Source organism: Hemicordylus capensis, chromosome 4 (genome assembly GCF_027244095.1).
Source record: "Hemicordylus capensis ecotype Gifberg chromosome 4, rHemCap1.1.pri, whole genome shotgun sequence".
In the NCBI taxonomy this organism is placed as follows: Eukaryota; Metazoa; Chordata; class Lepidosauria; order Squamata; family Cordylidae; genus Hemicordylus; species Hemicordylus capensis.
Window position 1 is genome coordinate 213,307,953 of NC_069660.1, and position 26,160 is coordinate 213,334,112.

The window sequence follows — 26,160 nt, forward strand, 5'->3', positions numbered from 1 at the left end:
GGGGGCGGGAAAGGTAACCACAAAAAGGAGTTCACGCTCTACCTGGCAAATGCTGGTCTGGGTTAAGCAGTGCAGCAGGGGGTCTTCTGCTGCAGAGAACACTCTGGCTGCCTCCTCCTTCCTGGCTGGCTTGGGCCCTACTCGAGTTCAGGCTTCACTGCGGCCTACACGGAGGCCTCCGTGGAAGCCCCGCCCACCCACCGATCAGCTGAGAGGCGGGAGAAAAGGAGCTCTTTGCAGCTTGCCTGCTGCTTCGATTGTGGGCCAGCAGAACAAGCAGGAGAGACGGCGAAGAGGGCAAGTGGCTGAGGGGCCTTGGGGCTGGGCAGGGGGCAATGGGGAGTCATGTGAGGTGCCCCTGGGGTGCCCCTCCAGGCAGTGGGGCCCCCAGACAACTGTCTCCCCTTGCCCTATCATTGTTACGCGCCTGAGGACAGGGGCCCCTTTTGCTATCTGTAGATAACAACCTGCTGGCCAGCACTCTCTCAAGGCCACAGTTTTGGGGAGTGAAAATAGTTTAGCAAGATGCAGAGAAAAGGAGGGGGAGAATTGCTTAATTATAGTTAGTAAGAAAATTGTCTGATTGGTAGAATTGTTAAGATGACGATGCTTACTAATGAGAATTGTATCCACTGTATGTAAATTGTTATGAGTATAAAATATGAAGCCACAGTGTAAACGGGGTCTCAGGCTTTGGAATTTATTCCACTGGGACCAATTGCTGGCAATAAATCTGCTCTCTCTCAACTATTGGTGCCAGTCTCTGTCTCAGAACTGCTACAGTAGGATGTTAACAAAGGTAGAAATCTCATGCACAGTTAGGGTGCTTAAACTTATTGAAGTGAAATATAAGCAGTCTAACGGTATGCAGCATTGCGGCCAAAGAGGCTATGGAGCACCACCTGCATGGCTGTATATGCATAAACACCACTGATTGTGGAACAGGGCCCTTCCACTCTGACTGAAGGTTGTACAAATGCAGTTGGGTGGCACAGCACCCATTAAAAATAAAGGGTGACATACACAACTGCATTTGCAAAACTTTAAGTTGGAGGAGAACAGCTGTATTCTGCAATACTGTCAGTGGTGTTTACACACACACACAGCAGTATGTGCGGTGCTCCAACTGCCCATGTTTCATTGCATGGTATATGGACCACTGATCTGAAATAACCAACCAAATGTTTGGTTAAAGGCCCCTTTGCATGTATACATTCTGATAATAAAACTGATCAGAACAGTACCCTTTGTTTTGGATTTCCCCCCTAATTGACGCTTTGCCTGAGCAATTGTGTTGCCATGCACTTCCAAAGGGAGAAAGAGAAAATCAGAAACTGCATTAGTGAGAGAAAGAGAAAGAACCACTCTGCATTTCATTCTAGAAAATAGCTACCAATTATAATTACTCACCATGTTTTCTGGCTCAGAAGAGAAGTGGGGTTGCTCCAAACCACACAGCACATTTTGTCGTGATTAGAAAATACTCCACACCTTTTGCAGAGCAGTGGAGAAGACAGGAATAATTTTAAATGCAAATGAAACTGAGGGGGTAGCAGGAAGGGAACAGATAAACCAGTAAAACAAAGCCTTTTTTCAGTTTTCTTTAAGTAGCAGGCTAATGTGTTCTGAAGGGGGGGGGGGCTTTTCTCAGATCTGTGCAAAGTGGTTTCAATTTATCACAAGATACAGCAGGCTGATTAGATTTTTCTCCTCAACTCTTTATTTTGAGAAGGAAATGACAGTGAGTTGCTAGGATTTAGAGGCATTTTTAACACTACTCAGCTTTGCTTCATGATCTACAGTAGGATGCAAGGAGGGCCGTAATACTGGTAAGTAACTCTCTTCTATAAAGCAAGCGTATATATATTTCCTTTTTACGGAATCTACGTGATACTTATTTGGATGCATTTTGTTAGATAAGCTTTATGAAATCCATTTTGTCACACAGAGATTCTTTGTAAATACTCTGGAAGAGCTTAATACTTCTCTTTCCAAGATCTAGAGGAATCTTTTATGATGCAAGTGGCTTAGCCTGTGCACTCAGTGGGATATTGCTGAAACATTGAGCACATACCTTTCTGTACGGTACTAAGCAAGTGGGATGAGGTGTGTGTTGTGGGGCGGGGGGGGGAGCAAATATAGCCTACACGAACCAACATTTGCTCTTGATAAGAACAAGTTGGTCACTGAAGCATTTCATTGCATTATTCATCATGTTGTATTTTACTGTGAGATAAGTTTATAGCACCATTACTCTAGTGGGAAATAGTCAAAAGAGGGTGCAGGCTGGTTAAATAAAAGTAAATGATTAGGCAAGACAGTGTAGTTTGGGTTAAACATTGCAGCATGCTTTTGGCAATTCTGAGCACAGGCAAAGGTGGAAAAGAGAGAGATTGGGGTAAAGAATTAAAAAAACACATTCATAATATGAATATCTGAAAAACAAATCTTGAAAAAGTTCAATGAGAGCTGGTGGTCTGTTCATCTAGAGGAGAGGGTGAGTGGGTGTAGTGAAGAGGGTAGTGTCACCATCTGTTGCTTAGTAACATCACTTGGCCGTTCTGGTATCAGATAAAAGAAGTCCAGTCAATGTTATACATTATTCATCTGAGTTCCAATCATACCATCAAAATTATTTGCTTATACTGGGGGACATCTAGTCCGATCAAGAAACTGCACTGGAAACGACTGAACCTTTTGCCACTGCTGTGTTGCTCTTGATATTGTTTGCAGTAAGTATTATTCTGTGTTCTCTAGGTGCTGCAGAAAACCACCCGGAAGATCTGGAGAAGTTTTCCATTATGATATGCTTGCTAATATGGAAATGGTTTCATGCTAACTGACCAAGAAGAAGAGGTATTTATGTTTGGGGGACTATAAATAATAAGCAAGATAGGGGCTTATTGAGGAAGACACTTTAAAATAATTCAGTAAGTGCTAGCAAAGAGGGAACCATCCCTTTAAAATCAAGCATAATAGGTTTAATTAGTCTTCCTCCAAAACATTTCAAATATTTTCAAACATTACTGCAAACATGCAGTAAAATCCCAATATGTCTAGAATATTTGGAGAATGTGGGTCCTAAGTATACTATGTTACTGCCTAAAGGGAAAGGAAACTTGGGAAGCAGTGAAAGGTAAGACAGATCTAGGATCACTGATAATGCATGCCAAATGTATACTGCATGAGCAGCATTGCATGCTAGTGTGTGTTTACTGTACAGGAGTTCAAGAAGATGCTAGCACCAAAAGCTTACACTGACAAGATGGTAATGATAACCTTCTTCTCCAGTCTTTTAAAAGCAGATGATGTGAAGTCATGTTAATCCTTCCTGCTGCCTCTCCCCCCCACCCCCACCATTGTGGACTGTCACTGACTCATCTCTAGCGCAACATAATCTCATACTGCCGGGACCAGGAGAAAATCTTTCTTATGTTTGTCATAGAACTATCATGTATTGGCATTTGTACTGCAATAGTACTGAGGGACTGCTAGGCTGATCTAGGGTGATCAGCACAATACAGACACAATTCTACAGTCTTAAGGGGAAGGTTCGATGCAACAGGTTCTTTAAAAGAGTGTGCTAGAGCCCCCTCCCCCATGGCACACATCAAAACCCTGCTTGCATTGCTTTAATTATTTAGATGTTTGGTAGCTCATTGTGGGGGGAAATACCGTAATGTGAAAGCAACTGTGAATTAGTAAAATAATTAGTTACAAAAATCTCATTCCTCTAAATTGCGGGCAGGCGGGGGGGAGGGGCTTAAATATTGCAATAGAAATGTTCAGTCTGTTTAATATTTAGGTTTTTCTCCCCTCCTCCACTTTTCTCAGGAAACTGACTACATCACTTTGAGGGGAAAAGTTGAATTGGCAGCAAAATCTTTCCAAGATGGATGGTCCCTTCAAGATGGACTACTTGTTAGATGTCGACGCAGCCTACCGACTGTTTTACAGTCAAGGAGCCCAAGGTAATGTGATTTGAAATGGTAACTTTTTCTTTAAATAATAAAAAAAAGAGTATTGCAACATACACAAGGTAATGGCTGTGTTGCCTTCTGGTGGCAGAGGCAAGAGGGACAAATGCAAACTTCTTTCTCTAGTAGGACCTAAGAACTAGAGACAAGTATGGTAAGACTATTTAGTGTGCCTTAGCTAGGGAATTGTTTTTTAAAAACACAGCACTTGCTACATGCAGCAATGGATTTTGGTAATGCATATGTGGGCAAGGGAGAACTCTGAAAGCTGTTGGCAGGTTCAACCAGCTGGTTAATGGCCTGTCCCCCCACCCACTCCTCACTGGGGTGGGGGGGAGAAGCAGACATCGGGAGAACCAAAAGGAAGGCCACCAGTGGATAGAAACTGCAGCTGTTTACCTGTCCTAGCCCAAGGGCAAGACTAATATATGTGTGGCTTCAATCCTCCACATACCTGGTGGAGAGTAAGATCCAAACTAAGTGTGATGCTGGGAGATCCATGACCAGGTCTCTCACACACATTTTTACAGGCTAAACGGTGTTGAGGAGGGGTATTGGATCAGGGCTGCAGAGCTGGTGGAGAGGAGGCTTAACCCTTCCCCCTCTGAACTGTTTTCCTGACCAAAATCCACACGCACCATGCTCATACCACCAGACACACAAAGCTGCTGTTGGCCTTATGGGAGGAATTGTGCAGGTATTTGTATGGTTAGCCTCCTTCCTCCAGCTCTGTGGCCTTGATGTGATCCCCCACCCCACACACTAACCTTTTTAAAAGGTGCAAAAGATCAGAGCAAGGAAGTCTCAACTTCATATCTGACCTCTGCTAACTTGTCAAAGAGGCACCTTTTAACGTGGTGATTCTCTTTATTTAGCAGGGGGAGAGTAACTGGCCATATCCACCCCCAGCACAGTACCTCCAGTTACTGTCGCTGGTGTCTATCTTATATTTCTTTTAGCTTGTGAACCCTTTGGGGACAGGGATCCATCTTATTTATTTGTTATTTCTCTGTGTAAACTGCTCTGAGCCATTTTTGGAAGGGAGGTATTGAAATCAATCAATCAAACAAACAAACGAATAAATAAAATCTCATGGAACCTAAGTTAGGCCTTGATGTTTATTTTTAATTAGGAGCCAAACAATCAACACGTGACAAAATCACCGGATTTAGTGATGGGCATGGGGGTGGGTGGAGGTCAATGGACTTCTCTTTAGACCCTTTATAAGTAACATACTTAGAACAGAAACAGGGCTGCCTGGAACAAATAAATATTTTAGTAAATAACTTGACCTCTGAATATCTAGGCTAGGTCCCAGGGTTAAATTTCTAGGCACCATGGTTCCCTGGCACCTGGGATTTGTCAAGTCCTGCTCTAAGCCCCATTGTTCCTACAGAACAGTGTGTGAAACTGTAAACCACAGAGGGGAAATCTGAAAATGCCCTTGGTGTGTGTTCATAATGCTACTGTTCAGGTGTCAGGTTTTTATCATTGGACTGAGAAGGGAGTCTTCAATAGGCTTCAGCCTTTGAAGAGGGCTTTGAAAAAAGATTCAGGTGCCCCTGAGCTCATGGAAAAGGAGGTTGTGATAAGGGCAGCATCTCTGGCAGATGTTCCAGTTCCATTTATACTTCTGCAGAAAGGCATGATCGCTTCCTGCACTTACTGAACATGCTTTTTCCTGAAACCTTGCATTAGCCATCAGATTTAGAATTGGACCTCAGGGTAAAATCCACCCAACAGCAAAAGCATCTGGGGATACCAACAACATCAAGGCTTGGATGAGATGCCAAATGGGCTGTTTATAACAAAGCAGTCTCATTTTATTGATGGTTTAAATCTTAACGATTTTGTTTTATTGTAAAGCAGATCAGATGACATATGAAAAATTTCCTATTGCATTTCTGTGGTCTTTCAGCATAATTGCTGGAAGTGGAGAGACTGCATTGTAAGATGGCATGGGGAAGGTAGCGGGGAAGGCTGTGCCTCAAGAATCTATGCCCCCAAAGCAGTGTCTCATCTTTGAACCCCTCCACAAATGCTTAGTGTATCTGGGCTTCCTCCTAGACTTCCTCCTCACCCCCGATGGAGCCACCCTCTCCACCCCAAATGGCATCTGATAAATCTGTTAGCATTTTCCACCCACTGTGCAGGACCACACTATACATTACATTAGATGTATAGTTTGGCCATGTGGTTGGTGTGTGTGTGTGTGTGTGTGTGTGTTTCCTAACTTTAAATAGCAGCTGTGAATTGGGAATGGATTGGGATCACAGATTAGGCTTAATCTCTAGGACTGTAACGATTTGGTCATGCAGCAATCTTGAACCAAATTAGCCTTCTCTCCCCATGGCTGCTGTTTGCCCCAGGAAGGAAGCTTCTACAGATGGGGGTGGGAGGAAGAGAATTGTCCTCTGTTGCTCTGTGTTCCATGTGGGCTCCTCCATGTGCTTCAGAGGAAGCTGCAAAAACCTTTCATAGATTAATTGAAAATCCAAACTATCCCTTTTCCATCTGTGTTCTTCAAAGTAGTGATATTAACATCCCCTCTCATCTCCTCACATTTTGGGAAAAGAGGAGCACAACACTTTGTGATGGTTAGTATTTATTTTGTGATAATATTTTATTAGAAGATTTTTATTATGCTGCTGCTAGTTAATTTTGTAATAAAACCAAGCCACAGAAACAACTGTAATGCGGGGTTATTTTTCTCAGCTCAGATAATTTGCAGAACTTGTGTTTTCTCACTGTGTAGACTGCAAGTGTGGTTAAAAAGTATTATTATTAAGATTTATATAGCTCACCCTTCCTCCAAGGAGCTCAGTACATTATATCTGGGTTACACCCACCGTGTGCGGTGGGTTAGGCTGAGAGAGAAGTCCGGGGTCTTCTAGTGAGCTTCATGGTTGCATGGGGATTTGAATCAAGATCTCTCAGGTCCTAGTCCAACACTCTAATCACTACATAGCACCGGCAGAGATATGACAAACTGTGTATAAAGCAAATCATTTCATGCACATATAGAGTTATTCTGACAGTAAGCCCTTTCAACATTCACTCTCCTATGTGAATGACTACAAATTGGCCTGTTGGAGCAATACTGGTCTTTTTGAAATTCTGCTGCTAGAAAAGACATGAGCTGACCCATATTTCCTAAACATTTTGGCTGACCATTTCAATCAAAAACTTGTAGAATTATATGAGAATTCTTCTCACGACCAGCCCTACTTGGGTAGGACAGGGCGAGCCCAGATCGGGCTGGTTGTCTGGGGCCCCGGGATTGCTCCCAATCCCGCCACTCCTCCCCTGGGTAGCCCTAATTGGCTACCCAGGTCTAAAGTGAGGTAGGAGGACAAGCGTGCACCTCCTACCTCACTCTCTGGTTGTCTGGGGCACCACGCTGCTGGCAGTGGTTCCCAGGCTGCTGGCAGCCATCTTTATCATAGAGCTGGAGGGAAGGAGTGGCCAGGCAGGGTGGGGCTTCCCCATGCACCACGCTTCTCACATGGTGCATTGTGGAATGTCTAGAGGCCCTGGCTCGCTTCACCCCGATTGCTGCTGGGCTCGTCACCACGCCACTCATGGGCACACAGGTGGTGGAGCCCTGATGGGCAAATGGTCATCTGGGAGAAGGCAGGTAGGCTCCTGCCTTCCCCACAGCCCACCCTCTTGTGATCATGTGAACGACTTCTATATCTAATAAAATTAAGCTCATGAATGGAATGGGAGATGGGGTCTAATGGTTTAGACTCAGCCCTGATCATAAGCCAATTATTTTATCCTCATGCCAGCAGTGCAGAGCAAATAAGGTTGTTCTAAATGGCTCTGACATTCAGGAGTGGATGCACGTCACCCAACAACGCACCTAGTGTTGAAGCGTGTAGGAGATGATGATTGTTACTAGTATTGTATTAGTGATCCTCTATACAGCGGATGTGGTAGCGCACTCTTGTGTTGGAACAGACTATTACTTCAGACTGCAGATGAAGGAGAATATTTTTTAATGTTCCTCTGTCTAAAAAAACAAACTGCCTGCCTGCAAATAGTAAAACATCAGGGAGTAGCTGGATTAGAATCTTCGCCCTGCTCTGCAAATTTTCTTCATGTACTCCGTTTGTTTTACATGCAGGAGCATTCCAAAATGGTATTCCCTACCAGACACAGTTTGAAGTGAAAGTCCACTTTATCACCTCTGGACTCGGCCACTTCATTCTGCTACATATAGAAATAATCAGATATAGCACTAATCAAAAGAGGAGCTGGTTAAGAACATGGGTATGTGTGAACCAAACAACTATTTCAGCTAGGTTTGCCAGCTCTGACTGAAGCTATTCCTAGGGATTTTGTCTCCAGTATTCTTAAAATATCAAGGCATTAAATTCTCCAGGACTGTTTTCAGTAGTGACCTGGAGATTTATGTCAATTCTTGGAGATTCCAGGCTAATCCTAGAGGATTAGCACCCTTAATCTGAACAGAATGTTAACTTTGTAAATGCCCATTTTCTTGGCAAAACTGAACCAAAATCCCAGATGCAGTCACTGCTATTAACCAGTCACTGTTTTAAATGCATATTCAGTCCTAAAGTGGTTAAAGGGTGAGGCAGTCTTAACAGGGAAATATTTAGGTGAAACTAGATTAATATAAATAGATACCCTTCTGATTTCACTGGCTTTCTCCCTGGTGTATTTTTTCGGCTCTTTCCATCTCTCTTTGCACCAGCAGGTGGCACAGTGAATGAAACTGTTTGCATCTTCGGCTTCTTGATATGTGTGAATGTCTACTGTGACTGAATAAGGTGTTCTTCATCAGTTAAACTACTTGTTTTAAACCAATTAGTCAACTGATAAATTGGTTTAAAATAAGCATTGCAGTATCTCAATATTAGAGCAGTTTGAGAGTGCTGAGAAACTTCCCCTTGCCTACATGAAACAGGAGCCTGCTACTCCCATGTGCAGCTTTCACCTATCTGGAAGCCACGTTACTTACTCTATCCAGAATGATTTCCAGGTTTTGAGAGGTAATTTGGAAACAGTGGGTCCCTATCTAATACTGATGGGGACCAAAGATAAAGTGGACTTGCATATTGTTATAGATTCACAGAAGTTTTAATGCATGTTCAGGTGGTTAGCTTCTGTCAGAAATAGCAGGAATCTTATAAGGGGAGAAATGATCTAAGCTTTGCAGAAGTACAGGCACATGGATGGCCCAGTAGCACTTGGAGCTGGGTCTCATGAACAGTGAGACCCGGTTTGGAAGGGTGAGTGGGGAGAGCGGGCTAAGCCTGCTCTCCCCACACACGAGCAGAGCGGGAGCCCTGGGCGGCCGGATCGCCTGCCCACACGATTGCCGGCTCCGTGACGGAGCCAGCGGGGGCTAGGGAGCTTGGGGGCCGTGCGGCCCCTGGAAGCTCTAGTATGCCCTGTGCGAGCACGCAGGGCATACTGGGGAGACACCCAGAGCCGGGAGGTGGCTTTTTGCCTCCCCTCCAGGGGTCTACTTGTGAGTAACCATGGTGCGGAGCCATGCCATGGCTACTCACGATCTTTAAAACCAGGTTTGCGGAGCACTCACTCTGCAAACCTGGTTTTAGGGCAGGGGTAGTTAGGCGGGTTACCCGCCTAGGAACCACCGGGCCCGCAGCCGAGCCCGGTGGTTCACACGATGGGGTGAAATCGGGCTAGCCTCTGCTAGCCCGATTTCGCCCCATCGTGTGAATAGCCTCAAGGTTTGGTATCACCAAAGTCTAGGTTTAGGTTGAACTTTGAAATACTTTTGTCTTACCACACCTATGAAGGTATGAACAGCTGGAATTGGTTTTTCTTTCTGAAGATGTACAGCCCCATTGCCTAACAGAAGGGCTATTGCTTCCATGTCATGCTTGTGAACTTCTCAAACGGATCTGTGGCCACCAGTGCCGGTGCCAGGTTCCTGGAGACCCCGAAGCAAATACCTGAAGGGATTACCCCAAGGGGTAGTAGGTGCTCCCCCCACAAATAAAAATCCCTGCTTCCCCTTTTGCTCCCCCACCCACCAGACAGGGACTTTACAGAAAAGTGTGAGACAATGTAGTCATAGTATGTTATGACCCTATAGCCTGAATTAATTATTTTAAAAGACCTTCATTGTTTAAAGGAGCCTCATTCACTTACTTACTCAACCCCAGAACAAGCAGCAGAAACCAGTGAAGCCGTATAGGTAGGAGACTCCTCCAGCCTCCCAGGAACCAGACTAACCCCTTCGCTTCCTTCCTGGCCAGGAACTGGGCTGGGTAAGATGACGTTTGCAGGGTCATTCAGATTTCTGCAGATTTCTGCTGATCTGGTCCTGACCTCTCTCCCCACGACAGTCTTTCCTGCCACATGGTCTTGGACACGAAGAGGAAACTAGCCTGGAAAGTAGACTAGAAGATTTGGCCAAAATCTTCTATCCAGACAGACAGCATTTTCTTAAAGGAATCTGGCCCATTTTTTGAATAAGCTTGAAAATGTCAAGCGCTTCCTTAAAAAGGTAAATAAATGAACAACATTAACTACCTTACCTCTATAAGTATTTCCTGTATAGCAAAATCCTCACTCTCCAATACTGTTCTTTGTCACCCTTTCACTCCCCAAAACTAGTTATGCTAGAGCCGCTCCTGTGTGCGTTGGGCCCTTGTGCCCATCCCAAGCTTTCTGACATAATTGCAAGGGAGACAGCCTATTGGCTGATGGGAAGGGGAAGGAGTTACCTCACTGAGTCTCTCCTCTCAAGTGGCCAATGGGAGCATCCCTGTGATGAAGCAAGAACCTCTGAAGGGCACTCCCATTTTCAGATGGGGGTGTTGGGTGCAGTGGCAGCATGAGTCTCAGTTAATTTATGTTACCGTTGCCACTGATAACTGGGTGGTTATGGGGTTAGCCTAGCCAGCTGGGTCCTCTGATGGCCATGGATGCTCAGCTGGGCGCTTTCCAGACTAGACCCTACAATAGGGTCAGGACGAATCTCAGAAGTGTGCTTCCACACTTCCTGTGTCAGGGCACTGCAGTCCCTAAGCAGACAGCAGGGTGCCGTTCACATTTCCAATGCCTTGTTGCAAATTTAATCACGATACAGAGGAAGGAGGTCATATATCCGGTGTGAAAAAGTTGCTGTTTTTTTTGCGTTGTTAGTTGCTGTGGGACTGCTCCCCCTGCTGTTTAGGGCCCGAATGTGACTTGCCCGAATGGAGGCATTTTGCTGCTAATGAGCAGCTACTCTGGAAAGTGCCCTCGTGCCCACTCATCTGCCACTGTGAGAAAGAGGATGCTGGACCAGATGAACTCTTAATCTGATCCAGCAGGGCTCTTCTGATGTTCTGATGGATTCTTCTTATACATTCAGTAAACTAGTTTTCCTGTGTTCGTTGATTCTTTCCCCAAGTCTTGTGTTTCCTTGTGGAATATAAACCCCTCTTTGTTTCTTTTTCAATAAAAACACATTTACTTGCATTCCACCCCCCACCATAAAGTAACATTTAGACCAGGCATTCCCAAGCTGGACTCCCCAGATAGTGTTGGATAGCAACTCCTGTCATACCCAGCTAGAATGGCCAAAGGTCATTGATGGGAGTTGTAGTCCAGTAACATCTGAAGACTGAAGGTTGGGAACCCCTAATTTAGACAAACACCTGACCATCACTATTTTATCAATGCTCATCATAGCCCTTGGAGAAATGCTAGATGAATGTTCTTCCTGTTTTTCAAATAGGGAACTTTAACTGCGACAGTGAATAACTTGCCAAATACCACCTACGTTGCTGAGCTGACAATATATCTACCCTTGTTTGCTGCTCCCACATGCTACTCAATTAAATGTCCTCTGTTAAAGTGCCATTTTCCAGGATATTCTATTCTAAGATCTCCAGAACAAGGAATGCAGTGCTCTGCAAAGATCTACCATCCATTATATATTCAGGAAGAACCCCACAAAAAATTACATATGAAAAACAGAAGCAATACCTGCCCCCTGCCAGGATTTATATCAATCCTTCCCTTTTGTTTTTCTTTCCAGTTAATTTCATCTCTCTGATACCCCATTTATATATTCCTTCTGCTTTGAAAAAAATGCCACATTGTAGACTGAATATAAGATAAAGAATTACAGTTTAATTTTCTTCCTCATCAACCATATAAATAGTAGCATCCAATGAAACCTACAATTTGCACAAGCATATAGGAGAATATTGATTTAAATTTGAGGAGGGGCATCTATTGTGGGTTTCAAAAACCTCAGAACATACAGAAGCAGATATCTATTCTTCCTCTTTGTTTTTCTTTTCCTTTTTAAGTATTTCCCACAAAACAAACTGTGATTTATTCACCCTAACATAGAAAACTTTAAGTGTAGAATGGGGGAGCTAAGAGAAGAAAATGACAGTGAATTACAATGCAAATACAGATGATTACTTAATGAGGCCTTTTTTAGTCATAATGAAAGTAAAAGGTAGAGGTGTTTTTAGAAGGAAAAAACTCTGTCAATTTGCATCATTGGCATCTCAATTAAAATTAGTTCATAGGTGTCCCCCAGAGAATATCTTGTTCAAAATACAACCCAAGAAATCTGTTTTCTCTGAAACTCTGAGAGATTTTTAACACAAAGACATGTGCTCTTCTGTATGGGTGCTGCCAGGTGGCTGAAGTTTCTTTCAACAGACATCAAAGCAGATCTCCTTTAAGCCAAGCAATTCAAGATTTGGGTTTGTTGTAGTAGAACATTCATAAGTTAATGTAAGGAAACAAAACCAACAAACCTATAAGAAAGAGAAAGAAGTGCTATACATTGATATTCTTGAAGGAAATATTTTGTTAGGCCTGAAATCACTAGAACAGATGCCTTATAATTCCAATTATGAGTTATTGCCATTGCAGGTATTTTTTTAAATGACAAAAAGTACTTGTGCAAAAATTGAACAATTTCTTTCTTGGGATAACTCTAAATACTTAGACGTGGGTATTTATTTATTTTTTGAAATTGTATCAAAGTATACAGTATGTAGCTTGGCTCACTTGTGTGAGTCATCTGTATTGAAATGCTTCAAGGGGTTTTGTGATTATGAAACCTCTGGCACTGGTTGGCCAAGCTGCCCTAATATCACATAGGATGAAGAAGGCAGAGCAGTTTCCGGCTGCTATTGGCTCTGCTGCTCGCAGGTACAGTGCAGTTAGAAGGTAGTAGGGAAAGGCAGAGGACAGAGAAATTTCCCAAAAGAAATTAGGGGAGGCTAGAAAAGGAGGATTCAGGAACAGTCTACAGTAATGAAGGGGAAAATAAATATTGTGGAAGGAGAAAGACAAAGGAATACTGAGAGTGTGGGCAAAGGAGGGAGATGCACAAGGGAAGGAACTACATCCTGATTTGAAATAACCAAGCCCTTGACTACAGGCAGTTGGCCAGGAACCTGGGTTACAATATTTAATCAAGTAATCAGATTGAATTTTTAGTCAATTTTAGTCAATTTTTAGTCAATTTTAAATTGTGCCTCCCAATTAATCAGGCAGCAGATTTTGAGGGGGAAATGTTTTTTTGACAAATAACACAGACTTGTATAAACTGTATGTGTCAAGCATCATCTTAAAAGAGGCCCTCCACCTTTCCCCTCACATATTAGGGAACTACTAATATGCTGCTGTTGAATGCCAGGCCAGTCAACGCTAAAATATCGCTCATCCACGATTTGATTGTGGATGAGCATGATGACCTGGTATGTGTGTCGGAGACCTGGGTGGATGAACTGGGTGGGGTTGGTCTCTCTCAGCTCTGTCCTCCAGGTTTCCTGATCATGCAGCAGCCCTGCCTAGAGGGTCAGGGAGGGGGTGTTGCAGTCATCTATCGGGAGATCATTCCCATTTCCAGGTGCCCAGTCAGGCAATCTCAAAGTTCCCTGCAGGGGTGGTGGATTAGAAGCCCCCGGAGGCTTATGGATCATCTTGGTTTCCAGACGGCCCTTGGGGAGTTTCCAGTGTCCAGAGTTGGTGACCTTGTCGAGGCCCTGGTGAATCTCTGGAATAGAGAGACAGCCTGGGCAGTTGGCACGGTTGCTCCTAAATGCCCTCTCTGGCTTGGTGGAGCCCGTTCTGCTCCTTGGTTTTCCTCAGAGCATAGGGCGATGAAACAACTCAGGCAATGGCTGGAGCGATGCTGGAGGAAGAGTCGTAACGAATCTGACCGAACATGGGCTAGAGCCCATTTTTGGGACTACTCCGTGGTTGTGTGGTGGCAAAGAAATGCTTTTTCTTCACCTCCATTGCATCTGCTCAGTGCAAACCAGCAGAACTGTTTCGTGTACCAAAGACATTGCTCCACACATCCCTCCAGGTGATGGGGGAGGAATAATCTACAGCTCATTGTGATGCGTGTCACTTTGCAAATAGAGTCGCTCACATCCGTGCTGATTTGGACTCCAGAGTTTTGGCAGTTCCGACTGATGTGCCTCTGGTACCATCTGGTCATATTGTGTTGGATTCTTTTCAGTTGGTGCAGCCTGAGGATGTGGACAAGATCTTGGGCACTGTGTGGGCGACATCGTGTGCTCTTGACCCTTGCCCTTCAGGGCTAATAAAAGCTGTCAGGGAGGTTACAGGCAGATGGTTGGAGGTGATTATTAATGCTTCATTAAGGGAGGGCAGGATGCCATCATGCCTCAAGGAGGTGATGGTAAGACCATTATTTAAAAAGCCCTCCCTTGATCCCTCCAACCCGGACAACTATAGACCTGTCTCTACCCTTCCCCTTTGGGACAAGGTGATAGAGTGTGTGGTGGCATCCCAGCTGCAGAGGGTCTTGGATGATACAGATTATCTGACCCTTCTCAATCTGGCTTCCACCCCAGATATGGGACTGAAACTGCCTTGGTCACTCTAGTGGATGACGTACGCCGGGAACTAGACAGGGGGAGTGCGTCCCTGTTGGTTCTGCTGGACCATTCAGCAGCATTCGATACCATCAGCCATGGTATCCTTCTGGACCACCTCTTGAGTATTGGAATTGGAAGTACTGTGTTGGAGTGGCTCCGGTCCTTTCTTGGGGGAGTCCTTTCGGCTAGTCCAGAAGGTGGTGCTGGGGGACTATTGCTCAGCTCCATGGCCATTGGCCAGTGGGGTCCTTCAGGGTTCGCTTTTGTGCTGCATGCTGTTTAACATCTACATGAAACCAGTGGGAGAGTTCATCCAGAGACTTGGACTGAGTTGTCAGCAATATGCAGATGACACTCAGCTCTATCTCTCCTTTTCATCTGATCCTAGGGAGACTGTGGATGTCCTGAAGCAGGGGCTGGAGGCCATGATAGGTTGGATGTGGGCTAATAGACTGAATCCGGACAAGACGGAGGTATTTTTGGTCAGTAGGAAAGCCAATTGGGATGAGGAGATTTTACCGGTTCTGGATGGGGTTGCATTCTCCTTGAAGGAGCAAGTATGCAAGAAAATTATTATAAGATGATGTACAGGTGGTATTTGACACCCAAAAAATTAGCATCAATGTATAAAAATGTTCCAAACAAATGGTGGAAATGTGGACACTGTGAGGGAACTTTTTTTCATATGTGGTGGTCTTGCGGGAAGGCAAAGGCTTTCTGGGATATGATATATAATGAGTTGAAGAAAAAATTTTAAATGACATTTCCTAAGAAACCAGAATCCTTCCTGCTGGGAATAACGCAAGGAGAGTTTTCCAGAAGGAACTTAACAATCTTTATGTATGCAACCACGGCGGCTAGAATAGTATGTGCGCAGAAATGGAAGAACAATGAAATGCCCTCAAAAGAAGATTGGCTGATAAAAACTTTGGAATATGCTGAGATGGCAAAACTTACAGTACTGATAAGGGATGAAAACCTGGAATGTTTTAAAGAAGATTGGAAACCATTCTTACTATACTTAAAGAACTATTTTTCTAATATTGATTTTTCAGCAGGATTTGAAATTTAGTAATAATAGCAGGTTGAGTAGAGTAAAATCGAGTTTGTACGGTATAGGATATATGTTTTGAATTACTATAGCAATGGTTGAATTGTATAATTAGTGATTCACACAGATTGGCGAGCGGGAAGTCAACATTTGTTTAATTGGATGTAATGAGATTGTTATATTGTAAAAACCAATAAAAAATTTAAAAGTGGAAAGAAAAAAAAAGGAGCAAGTATGCAGCTCTGGGGTATTACTGGACCTGGATCTGCTTTTGGAAGCTTAGGTGGAGGCAATAGCCAGGGGTGCCTTTGCACGGCTTCGGCTAGTGCGCCAGCTGTGTCCCTTTCTCGAGAAGGCAGATCTGGCCACAGTTACCCATGCCTTAGTCACGTCAAGGCTGGATTACTGTAACGCGCTCTATGTGGGGCTGCCCTTGAAGAATATCCAGAAACTGCAGCTAGTGCAAAACGCGGCAGCTAGGGTTTTATCAGGAGGTGCCTGTTGGGATCACATCACATGCATTTTGAAAGAGCTGCCCTGGCTACCAGTTTGTTTCTGGGTCCAATTCAAGGTGCTGGTTTTGACCTTTAAAGCCCTTAATGGTTTTCCCCCGGGGATACCTGAGGGACTGCCTGCTCCCAAGGGTTGCTGCCTGCTTGACGAGGTCATCTGAGGGGGCTCTGCTCCAGGTGACGACAATGAGGGAGGCTCAGTTGTTGTGCACACGGGACAGGGCCTTCTCTGTTGCTGCCTCCAGATTCTGGAATGCTCTCCCCGTGGCTATTTGCTCCTCAGTCTCCATCACAGTTTTTAGAAAGTGTGTTAAGTCTTGGCTTTTACCCAAGCTTTTATATGTGTTTGTAAAATTTTATGTATACATTTCCAAAATATTGTTAGCATAGACTTACCCTATTATGCACCCCAGCACTGGCTTCACCCAGTACAGCAATTCATACATAATCTGTACAAGCCCAAGTGTTCTCTAGTTAGGGAAAGAATTGCTTTATACATTGAAAGACTATTTGGAGATCAGTTGTGACACTGTTGCATTTGTGTCAGAATACAGATACTGGGATTTTATTGTTTATTTTTGTAATTATCTTCTCTCAAAGTCCTCATTCTGATTTTTAATGCTAAAAACACACACAAAGTGGCACATGCTTTCCATATAGACCATATTTGACATCCTTTGCCAAATCTGGCAGCACACACACAACTTGAGACCAAGCAGACAGTTCTTGGGGACTGACCACCACGCTGAGCACTGACAGCCGCAAATGTGATTCCTGCTACTTAACTAGGAATCTCCCATTCCTGATGTGCTTTGACAGAGCCAGTCATTTGTCTGACAGACAAAATGGCCACCCAAGCGGTCATGCCAATTTCATTTTCTTGATTCCATTCTCTGGTTTGTGGTCTATTAGGGAATTTTACCTTATTGTAAGACAGATTGGAGTGTGAGGACACACACATGAGTGAAATGGAACTCATGCGGAAGTCCACTTGCCCTCATTAAAGCAATATCCAGATTCTGAAACTTCTCACGCAGCAGTGCCCCATCCTTGGAAGACTTGGCATGAAATTGTATTTAAGAAGTAATTATTATGTCTTATATTGAATGTTATTGTTAATCATGTCACCTGTACATCTGAAAACAAGTGTGTGTGTGTGTGTGTGTGTGTGTGTGTGTGTGTGTGTGTGTGTGTGTGTAGTGGTAAACACAAGTTGACAAACATGTTTGCTAAGGGAATATGACTGCAGTGAGGAGACATTTCTAGGGGATAACTGGTGGGATTAAGGGAGTATGAATATGAATATGATGAATATTTGTATACTGCTTTTCAACAAAATGTTTACATAGATATAAATAAATTAAATGGCTTTCTGTCCCCAAAGGGCTCACAATCTAAAAAAGAAACATAAGATAGATACCAGCAGCAGCCACTGGAGGGATGCTGTGCTAGGGATGGAAAAGAGCCAATTCCTCCCCCGCTGCTAAATAAAGAGAATCACCACTTTTAAAAGGTGCCTTTTTGCTCAGTTAGCAGGGGTTAACTTGATCCTCCCTGCACCCCCTCCCCCAATTTTATCCTGAAAATACACCTCCATGGGCCATTTTCTTCTCAATTGGGCTACTTTATGTTCTCACAAATAGAGTTTGAATGGTCTGGAAGGGGTGCAATTGCACCTGGGGTGGGTGGGTGGATGAGGGTGGGTTACGCAGGCACCGTGATTGCTGCCACCTGCTAGTTTTCCTCTGCCCCAACATTCATGTCAGGCAAGCATGGATTTGATCATCTCATTTGCATTTTCACATAGGCAGAGTTTCACAGAGGTGGCAAACGTGTGCTTGGGCCATTGCTAGAGAAAAGATTTGCTGGATACAAAAACTATAAATCAGGGATAAATTAGGCAAGAACACTTGTCCCTGACATCTAGTATTCTCTGTGTGTGTGTCACACATACACATGTGCACAGAGGAATATCCAATTATGGGAACTCTAAGCTGCTGTCTGAAGTCATACTGCCCAAACATATATTTGAAAACGAGGCCAGAGTTCTGCCCTTAAGGCCTGTTTTGTTTTGGGGTTTTTTTTGGTAAAACATATGTGTATAAATTGCTGCTTTCTCCTTGAAATGCATATGAGCATCATCCAGGAAATGTTTGGGTCGCCACTCAGAGACTGATGGAGTGTGGAACTGATAAGGATAGTCTAGTCAACTATTTCTGTTCAGGGTGGTAGAAATGGAACTATTCCCACTGTCTCTTTATCATTAACCCCTAGCATTCTTCTGGATCTATCAATTATGCAAAATTGGACTTAACACCAAAATAAGGCTGAGCATGTCGAAACTCTACAGTGATCAAATGCAGCATTTACTATACAGGCAGCGTGATGTCGTGGCTGGAGTGCTGGACTTAAGCTGGAGAAAGAAATCCCGTGCGCCCATAAAATTCTTTGGGTAGCCTTTCACAAGTCATCATCACCTGCCCCACATATCAGTTGCAAGGATCAAATTATATACCATGAATAAAGCAAATTTATTTATTTATTGATAATTGTTTGTACCACCTTTCATTAAAATAATCTCAAGGCAGTTTACAAAATATTTAAAACAATATAAAACCATAAAAACTACACAATCAGAATTAAAATGGAATATAAAAATACAAATCTAATTAAAAGTTGAAAGATCACATACAATATAACCATAAGATATAAAGCAGCAAACAAAACACTCATTTAAAAGCCTGGGTACAAAGCCAAGATTTTACTTGCTTTCTAAAAATTGTGATGGAGAAAATATATATAATGCGATGCTTTTTGTTACCACTATTCAGCCTCATTTAAGATTTCTTTACTTCATTTGCTGAGCTTCAGTGAGGGGCGGCCCCATTTAAAAATCTTATCTCTGGTCTGGGCCCACTCCAACCTTGCTACACCCCGCCTCGTTGAGTGGGCAGAAACCCTTGGGAGCAGGAGGTCCCTCAGGTATCCAGCGCCCAAACCTTTAAAGGTCAAAAACAGCACTTTGAAATGGACCCGGAAACAGATTGGCAGTCAATGTAGCTCTTTCAGAATGGGGGTAATATGGTTCCAGTGGGCAGTTCCGGATAACATCCTAGCTGCCATATTTTGCACTAGCTGCTTCTTCCAAATACTCTTCAATGTCTGACCCACGTAGAGTGTGTTACAGTAATCCAGCCGTGACATGACTAAGGTGTGGGTAACATTGGCTACATCTGCCTTCTTGATAAAGAGATGCACTAGCTGAAGCCATGCAAAGGCAGCCCTGGCCACTGTCTCCACCTGAGCTTCCAAAAGCAGAGCCAGGTCCAGCAGTACCCCCAAGCTGTGCACTTGCTCTTTCAAGGGGAGTGCAAAGCCATCCAGAACTGGCAGACTCTCCTCATCCTGATTGGCTCTCCTACTGACAACAGTACTTCCATCTTGCCCAGATTCAATCTCAGTTTGTTAGCCCACATCCATTGCCTCCAGCCCCCGATTCAGGACATCCACTGCCTCCCTAGAATCAGAGCTAGTCCTTTGAGAGTATGCAATGAACAGGGAAGACCCTGAATAAAATCTTACCTCCACCACAAATTTACTAGATGGCTTTGGATAAGTCCCTTTCTTTCATCCTTCTCATCTGACATGTGGGAATAATGCTGGCGTACCACACAAGGTTGTTGGAAGAAGGACTAAGAATTGATGTGAAGTTCTTTGAACACATTAAAGCACTATATACATGCTAAGTAAAATTGTTGTTGTGTTATTTAAGCAGTCATGGGCTCCTTGGATGGGGTGCAAATGGGACAAATTGCAAGCAACCATACTGATAATGTGAAAACACTCCACACCAGGACAAAGCAACGTATGTGGAACATAGCTTGCCTTATACCACATCAGACCATTGGTCCATCCAGTGACTCTTTAAGGTTTCAGGCAGGAGTCTGTCTCAGCCCTGTGAAGGGGATACCAGGGATCTGGGGCTACCAGAGATTGAACTTGGGACCTTCTGCATGCAAAGCAGATCCTCTGCCACTGAGCTATTGCCCCACCCCCCATAATTAGCTAGTACCTTATCCTTAGCTAGGGTTGTTAGATGTATTTCATGTATACATAAGAACAGCCCTGCTGGATCAGGCCCAAGGCCCATCTAGTCCAGCATCCTGTTTCACACAGTAGACCACCAGATGCCACTGGAAGCCTGCATGCCCTCCCGCCTGCTTTACTCCCCTGCAACTGGTACTCAGAGGCATCCTGCCTTTGAGGCTGGAGGTGGCCTTTAACCCTCCAACTAGTAGCCATTGATAGACCTCTCCTCCATGAAGTTATCCAAACCCCTCTTAAAGCCATCCAGGTTGTTGGCTGTCACCACATCTTGTGGCAGAGAATTCCACAAGTTGATTATGCGTTATGTGAAAAAGTCCTTCCATTTGTTGGTCCTAGATTTCCTGGCAATCTGGAATACAAACCTGGCAATGTCAATAATGAAACAACCTGTTTCCCAGTAATTTCATGTATGAATGAAATATCCTATATCCTATCCTAGAGGAGGAAGACATGTTCTCTTCTCCCCACCCGCTCCTAATTCAAGAACACTTAACATAAAGTAGTTTGTACAAGGGGGCCACCTAATGGCCCAGCAGGGAGATAACTTGGCCAGAGGTTGCTGGTTCGTATCCCTGCTGGTATGTTTCCCAGACTATGGGAAACACCTATATCGGGCAGCAGCGATATAGGAAGAGGCTGAAAGGCATCATCTCATACTGCACAGGAGGTAATGGTAAACCCCTCCTGTATTCTACCAAAGACAAACACAGGGCTTTGTGGTCGCCAGGAATTGACACTGACTCAACCGCACACTTTACCTTTAGTTCATACAAGTCATCCATCCTAGTGAAAATGCTCACCATAAGGTAGCTTCAGGTCCCTCTATTATTATCCAGCCAAGTCGATAAGGAAAACTTCACCACACATCAAATGTCAGTGGCTGACATCCAGACTAAATTACTTCTGAGCAGTCCTGTTGAAATTGAATATTCCTTTAGAGTAACTTCTGAGTAGTACTATTGAGTAACTTAGTCTGGATCTCAACCATTGTGTGCCACAGTGTATGAAGTGGCTGTCTCTATGGGGTCAAGGTTGTTCACAAAACACTCCAGTAGCATCCTAGCATTTTTGTAAACAACATCATACCATCCAAGAGTATTATCTAGCAGTATCTGCATTGGGGGGGGGGGGGGACGGGGACAAAAACAATTGTGATTTGCTACTCCACCCCAACCCCCCCCACCCGCCCTCAGTCATTCATATCTTTCTTACACACACACACACACCACACGAAGCTCCAAAACCTTCATCAGCACATCTGACTTCAAATGGACCATTGGACTCCAAAAGCACCATTTGTTGTGGTTTTAAACCCTTATTAATATTAACGGTTTTACTGATGGCTTTGATAACTAAAGGCTCTTTTTCTGAACGCCTTGCTAGGCTCGGCAGGATCCCACGTGGGGCCCCTCTCGCGCCTCTGCCCCTGGGTCTGCAGAACGGGTAGCAGGGCAGGATTTCCACATCAACTCCAGTCCAGAGATCCTTAACGGGTTTTCCTTTTCTCTCTCCCCTCTCTCTTTCTTTCCTTTCTTCCTCCCTCCCTCCTTCTCTCTCTCTCTCTCTCTCTCTCTCTCTTTTTCTGTCTGTGTGTCCCTGATTCTCTCTCTCTTTTCCCCTTCCCTCTTCTCCCCCCCCCTTCCGCTTGCCTATGCGTGTGCGCCCTTTCCTCTTCCCTCCTCCTCCTCCTCCTCCTCTTTTCCACCCCTCTCTCTCCTCTTCCTCCCTCACCAGCTCGCCGGGCGACCCTGCTCACTGTACCCACATTAATGGCGTCATCTTCCGAGGAGGACATAGACCGGCGACCCATCAGGAGAGTCCGGTCCAAGAGTGACACCCCTTACCTAGCCGAGGCCAGGATCTCCTTCAACCTCGAGGCAGGTGAGTGGCACCCACCCCGCCCCCAGCCGCCATCCAATGCAAATCCCTTGGCCCTCCCGCTGGAATACTGAGGCGGCTGCTGCTGCTGCTGTCTCTACTACACACACATATACCCACTCCCCCCTCCCCTTTGTGTCTGCCGGGTGCAGTGCAGGGTGGCGGGGCGGTGTGTGTGTGGCGGGGGGGGGGGGAGGCAAGGGAGGCTGTTGCTGCTGCTGCTGCTGCTGCAGGAATGCGAATCCCTGACATGTCCTGGCTGTCACACTCGCCTTTCGCTCCCCCTCCTTCTCCCGGTACAAGACGCTGGTGCAATACAAAGCCGGACATGGGGAGGAGCAGAGGGGATCCGTCGTCAGACTTGTTTGGGTGACAGCGCTGAATTTCTTGTCTGGAACTGCAGGCGAGTGGAGTAATGGTGACCTCAAAGTTGGCAGTGTGGAGGAGACGGGCGCAGGCGTGTGCTTGCAGTCATACCTGCAGGCTCCAGCCTTGTGACACCTCTGATGCAGAGAGCCTTCCCTTGCTCCACTGTGCCGCTGAAGCCCCCCAATGTTGCCGTCTTCTGGCTTCTCCTCCGCTTGCCAGTCTTCCGCTTTCCTAAAAGCAAATCCCCGCCTCTCTGCCCCCTCCCCGCCCCGTCCCCGGCAACACACCCACATCCTCCTGCATTGCATTTTCCCTGTATTGTGCTCCAGGCTCTGCATTCATCTTCCAGCCCACCTGCTAGAGTCTAGAATACTTCTCTCTTCCTAAATCCAGCTTGCATTCTTGCACCACGCTAGCCCTCTCTGCCTCCCATGATTCCTCATATTGACACCGGTTTCCTCCTCCTCCTCCTGCCTCTGCTGCTGAAAGCAGGTTCTTTATTTCCCACTTTCTCTTCTCAGGCTGCCCTTCCCTCACACCCTGCTCCTTTGTAGTGCTGCCACTTCCTTTAGTAAACTGACCTTCTTCCTGCACCTTTGACATACAGAAATGAAGGCTGCAATCCTAAATGCCCCATTGAACACAGTGGGCGTTACCTCTGAGTCAGCTTGTACAGGATTGTGCTGCCTGCCAGTGGAGCTTTTTCCGGTATGGCTGTGAGTTACAGGAAAAGTTTTGTCTACTGCCAGTCAGGCTGCAGGAAAGAAGGTAGCAGCCCTACTCTTTTGTCCAGTGATCATGCTCTCCTCCACCTCCAGAATACAGACTAATGATTCTCCAACCATTCCTTACTTCACTCTCTCCCAACTGCAGACTGATATCCTGAGTGCCTTCCTTTTTTTCAACCATACCTTCACATGGCCCTTTACTGTGCTTTAAATTCTGCTGCCTCATGAGAATTCCACCTCACATTTCTTCCTTAAGTGTCCCAGGATCTCCCCAGCCCTTTCCCATACACTGTCCAGAACTGCCTCTCTAACTCCTGGGTTTCTGCTTGTCTATGCTTCTCAAGCTCCCTTCTTTTACTTTCCTATGTGTGTCCTTTAATGTTGCACTTTTCAAAGTACTTTCTCCTGAAACCTGATGAGAGGAGAAAGTACTTTGAAAAGTGCAACATTAAAGGACATTAAAGAGAGGAGGGTGGAAAACTTTGGTTTGCACAACATGGTGCTGCCGTCCCAGGCCAGACTTTCTTTGGAGGGAAGAACTGGAGTGTCTTCAACAAAAAATTCAGCTGCACATCTTTCTTACTCAAGCGGGCACAGAAAAGCCTCACCAATAACTTCCACAACAGCACAGCTTTCTCTTCCAACAGTTTCCATTAAGAGATTATTTAGGAGGCGGGCAAGGAAGCAAATGTGCTTCAAAGCTGTTGCTCATTTTGCTGGAGCTCCTTCTCCAACACTGTATTAAAATACTGTTTGAGACTGAGGTTAGTAATCTTGATTTCCCCCTATTCCTGAAACTTAGGTGTCTCTCTGCATACCACCCAGTTTGACCTTCCTCTCACTTTGCACCTAGTAAGATGTGAAATGTAAATTGTGTACATTCATTGATCTGTTGATTGCTTTGGGTGACAGGTCATTAATTTCTTCCTGGTCATTAAGAGGTTTTCCTATGAAGAAATCTGTAGCTGTGATAGGCATAGTTTTATAGCCCAGGAGTCAGAGGGTGGTGTCAAATGGTGTTGATTTTTAAAAATATGAAACTAGTGATAGAAAAATGAGGTGCTGAAGGATATGAGCTAGTATGATGAAGGGTATGACATCTAAGTGAAAGGAGACTGTGCATGGTTTTGAAATGGCTACATCTATGGTGGACAATATTGTCATGGATAGTGCTATGTCATGCCATTATAAACAGATTAGCAGTTGAGTGGAAGGCACCTTCAGGTCAGTTAATGCCTTCATCATTTAACCTTGCAGTTCCTTCTCTAGCAAGGCTGAGGGGTTTGTATAGGAGGCTTCTAGCCTTTAATCCTTGAGTAAATTGTGGCAAATTACCTCCTACTTTTAACTTGTATAGTAAAGTCCTGGCTTTCTTCCACTCAGCAGTGTTTCTCTCATTAGGCTCTTTCAAAGATGGGGGTGTAAATAAGTGCTGGAGGATGTTTTCATTAATCTATCTTCCATTTGATGCTTTGCCTTAAAATATGAAAACTGGTTGCTAAGCAATGTTTACGTTAATGAGCAAAAGCCTCTGAAGTGTGCCTGTAGTATGCATTTAACTCTGACTTTTTAATGATAAAGTACAAAATAAAGGCCCATCGATTGGATATAGACTAATATTTGACTAAGCAAACTAATGTTAAGCAAATTAAAGCAGCAACTTTTATTTGAAAAACTTTTTGAGATATACCTTTTACAGTTTTGTTTAAAATCAGCTCTTAAAACGCAAGGTGCTGTACATACAACAGGCAAAACTGATGCTGTCATCCAATGTTGCACAAGTAAGTTGCATTATTTTAAAAACAGAAATACTGAAATACAATCTGGTGCTTAAATACAAGGCATCTTATACACCGAGTGCTTTTCTTAAGATGTCATATTCATTGCAGAAAGCAAATACTAAGTCCATATGTGCTCTACTGTACTTCATCTAGCCTTTTGAATGGAAACACAGACCAAGTTCTCACAGCTTTCCTTTTTGGCTGATTCACTGTTATGTACAGTTTGGAATGTTAAGTAGCTGCAGAACTGTATTTTGATGAATTTGAAGGAAGAAAATGCAAGCTAGGAGTCAGGCGCTGTTCATTCTGATGTGGTGCTGAATGTAGCCGATGAGAGAAATGGACATCTTGGAATAGAGAATTGTTTTAGGGAACTGAATGTATGTGCTGCTGATTAATCAGGGTCTGCCCATATGTGTGTACCAATGTGTATAAATGTATCTGGAAGCAATGGCATGTCAATCCAGCAATACAATCAGAGCTAAAATGATACAAGAGGCACTGGAAACATCCTCTACCTTGCCTCTCACTTAATGCATTTATGATTATAATTCCTGCTGCTCAACTGCTGCTTGCATTGCTGTGTTGCCTGCCAGCTGCTGCTTCTAGGCTTCTTTGATCTGGTCATTGTTTTATCCTCAGATAACAGCTGGGATGAACTGCATCAAGATAGCAATTTTGCTTATATTTGTAGCTGAGATACCTTCCTACAATAAGGCCTGCATGCAGGTCTATACTACCATTCTTTGCAAAATAAATGGCTGAGAACCAACAGTTTTGTTTACCTCTTTAGCAGTAAGTTATAATTATACTATTACTGCTGCTATCTATGTTTCTGAACAGTCGAGAGGCTGCACATGCCGAGCCAATTATGCAGTTTGGGAAT

General features: G+C 44.4%; 1 protein-coding gene across 3 annotated transcripts in view; it reads left to right on the forward strand.

Annotated features, from left to right (window-relative positions):
* The first annotated feature begins 1,423 nt into the window (after window positions 1–1,423).
* The window catches only part of PHACTR1 (phosphatase and actin regulator 1), a 451,342-nt gene continuing 426,605 nt past the window's right edge, over window positions 1,424–26,160 (forward strand). The window contains exons 1-4 of one of the 3 annotated variants that reach the window (XM_053250895.1): window positions 1,424–1,829; window positions 2,758–2,856; window positions 3,835–3,971; window positions 22,253–22,399. In XM_053250895.1, the coding sequence (XP_053106870.1) occupies window positions 3,893–3,971; window positions 22,253–22,399 (226 nt within the window). In that variant the 5' untranslated portion in view covers window positions 1,424–1,829; window positions 2,758–2,856; window positions 3,835–3,892. Of the gene's footprint in view, window positions 1,830–2,560; window positions 2,733–2,757; window positions 2,857–3,834; window positions 3,972–22,252; window positions 22,400–26,160 lie in introns of those variants that run through there. The other 2 variants (XM_053250898.1, XM_053250896.1) reach the window with 2 other exon arrangements.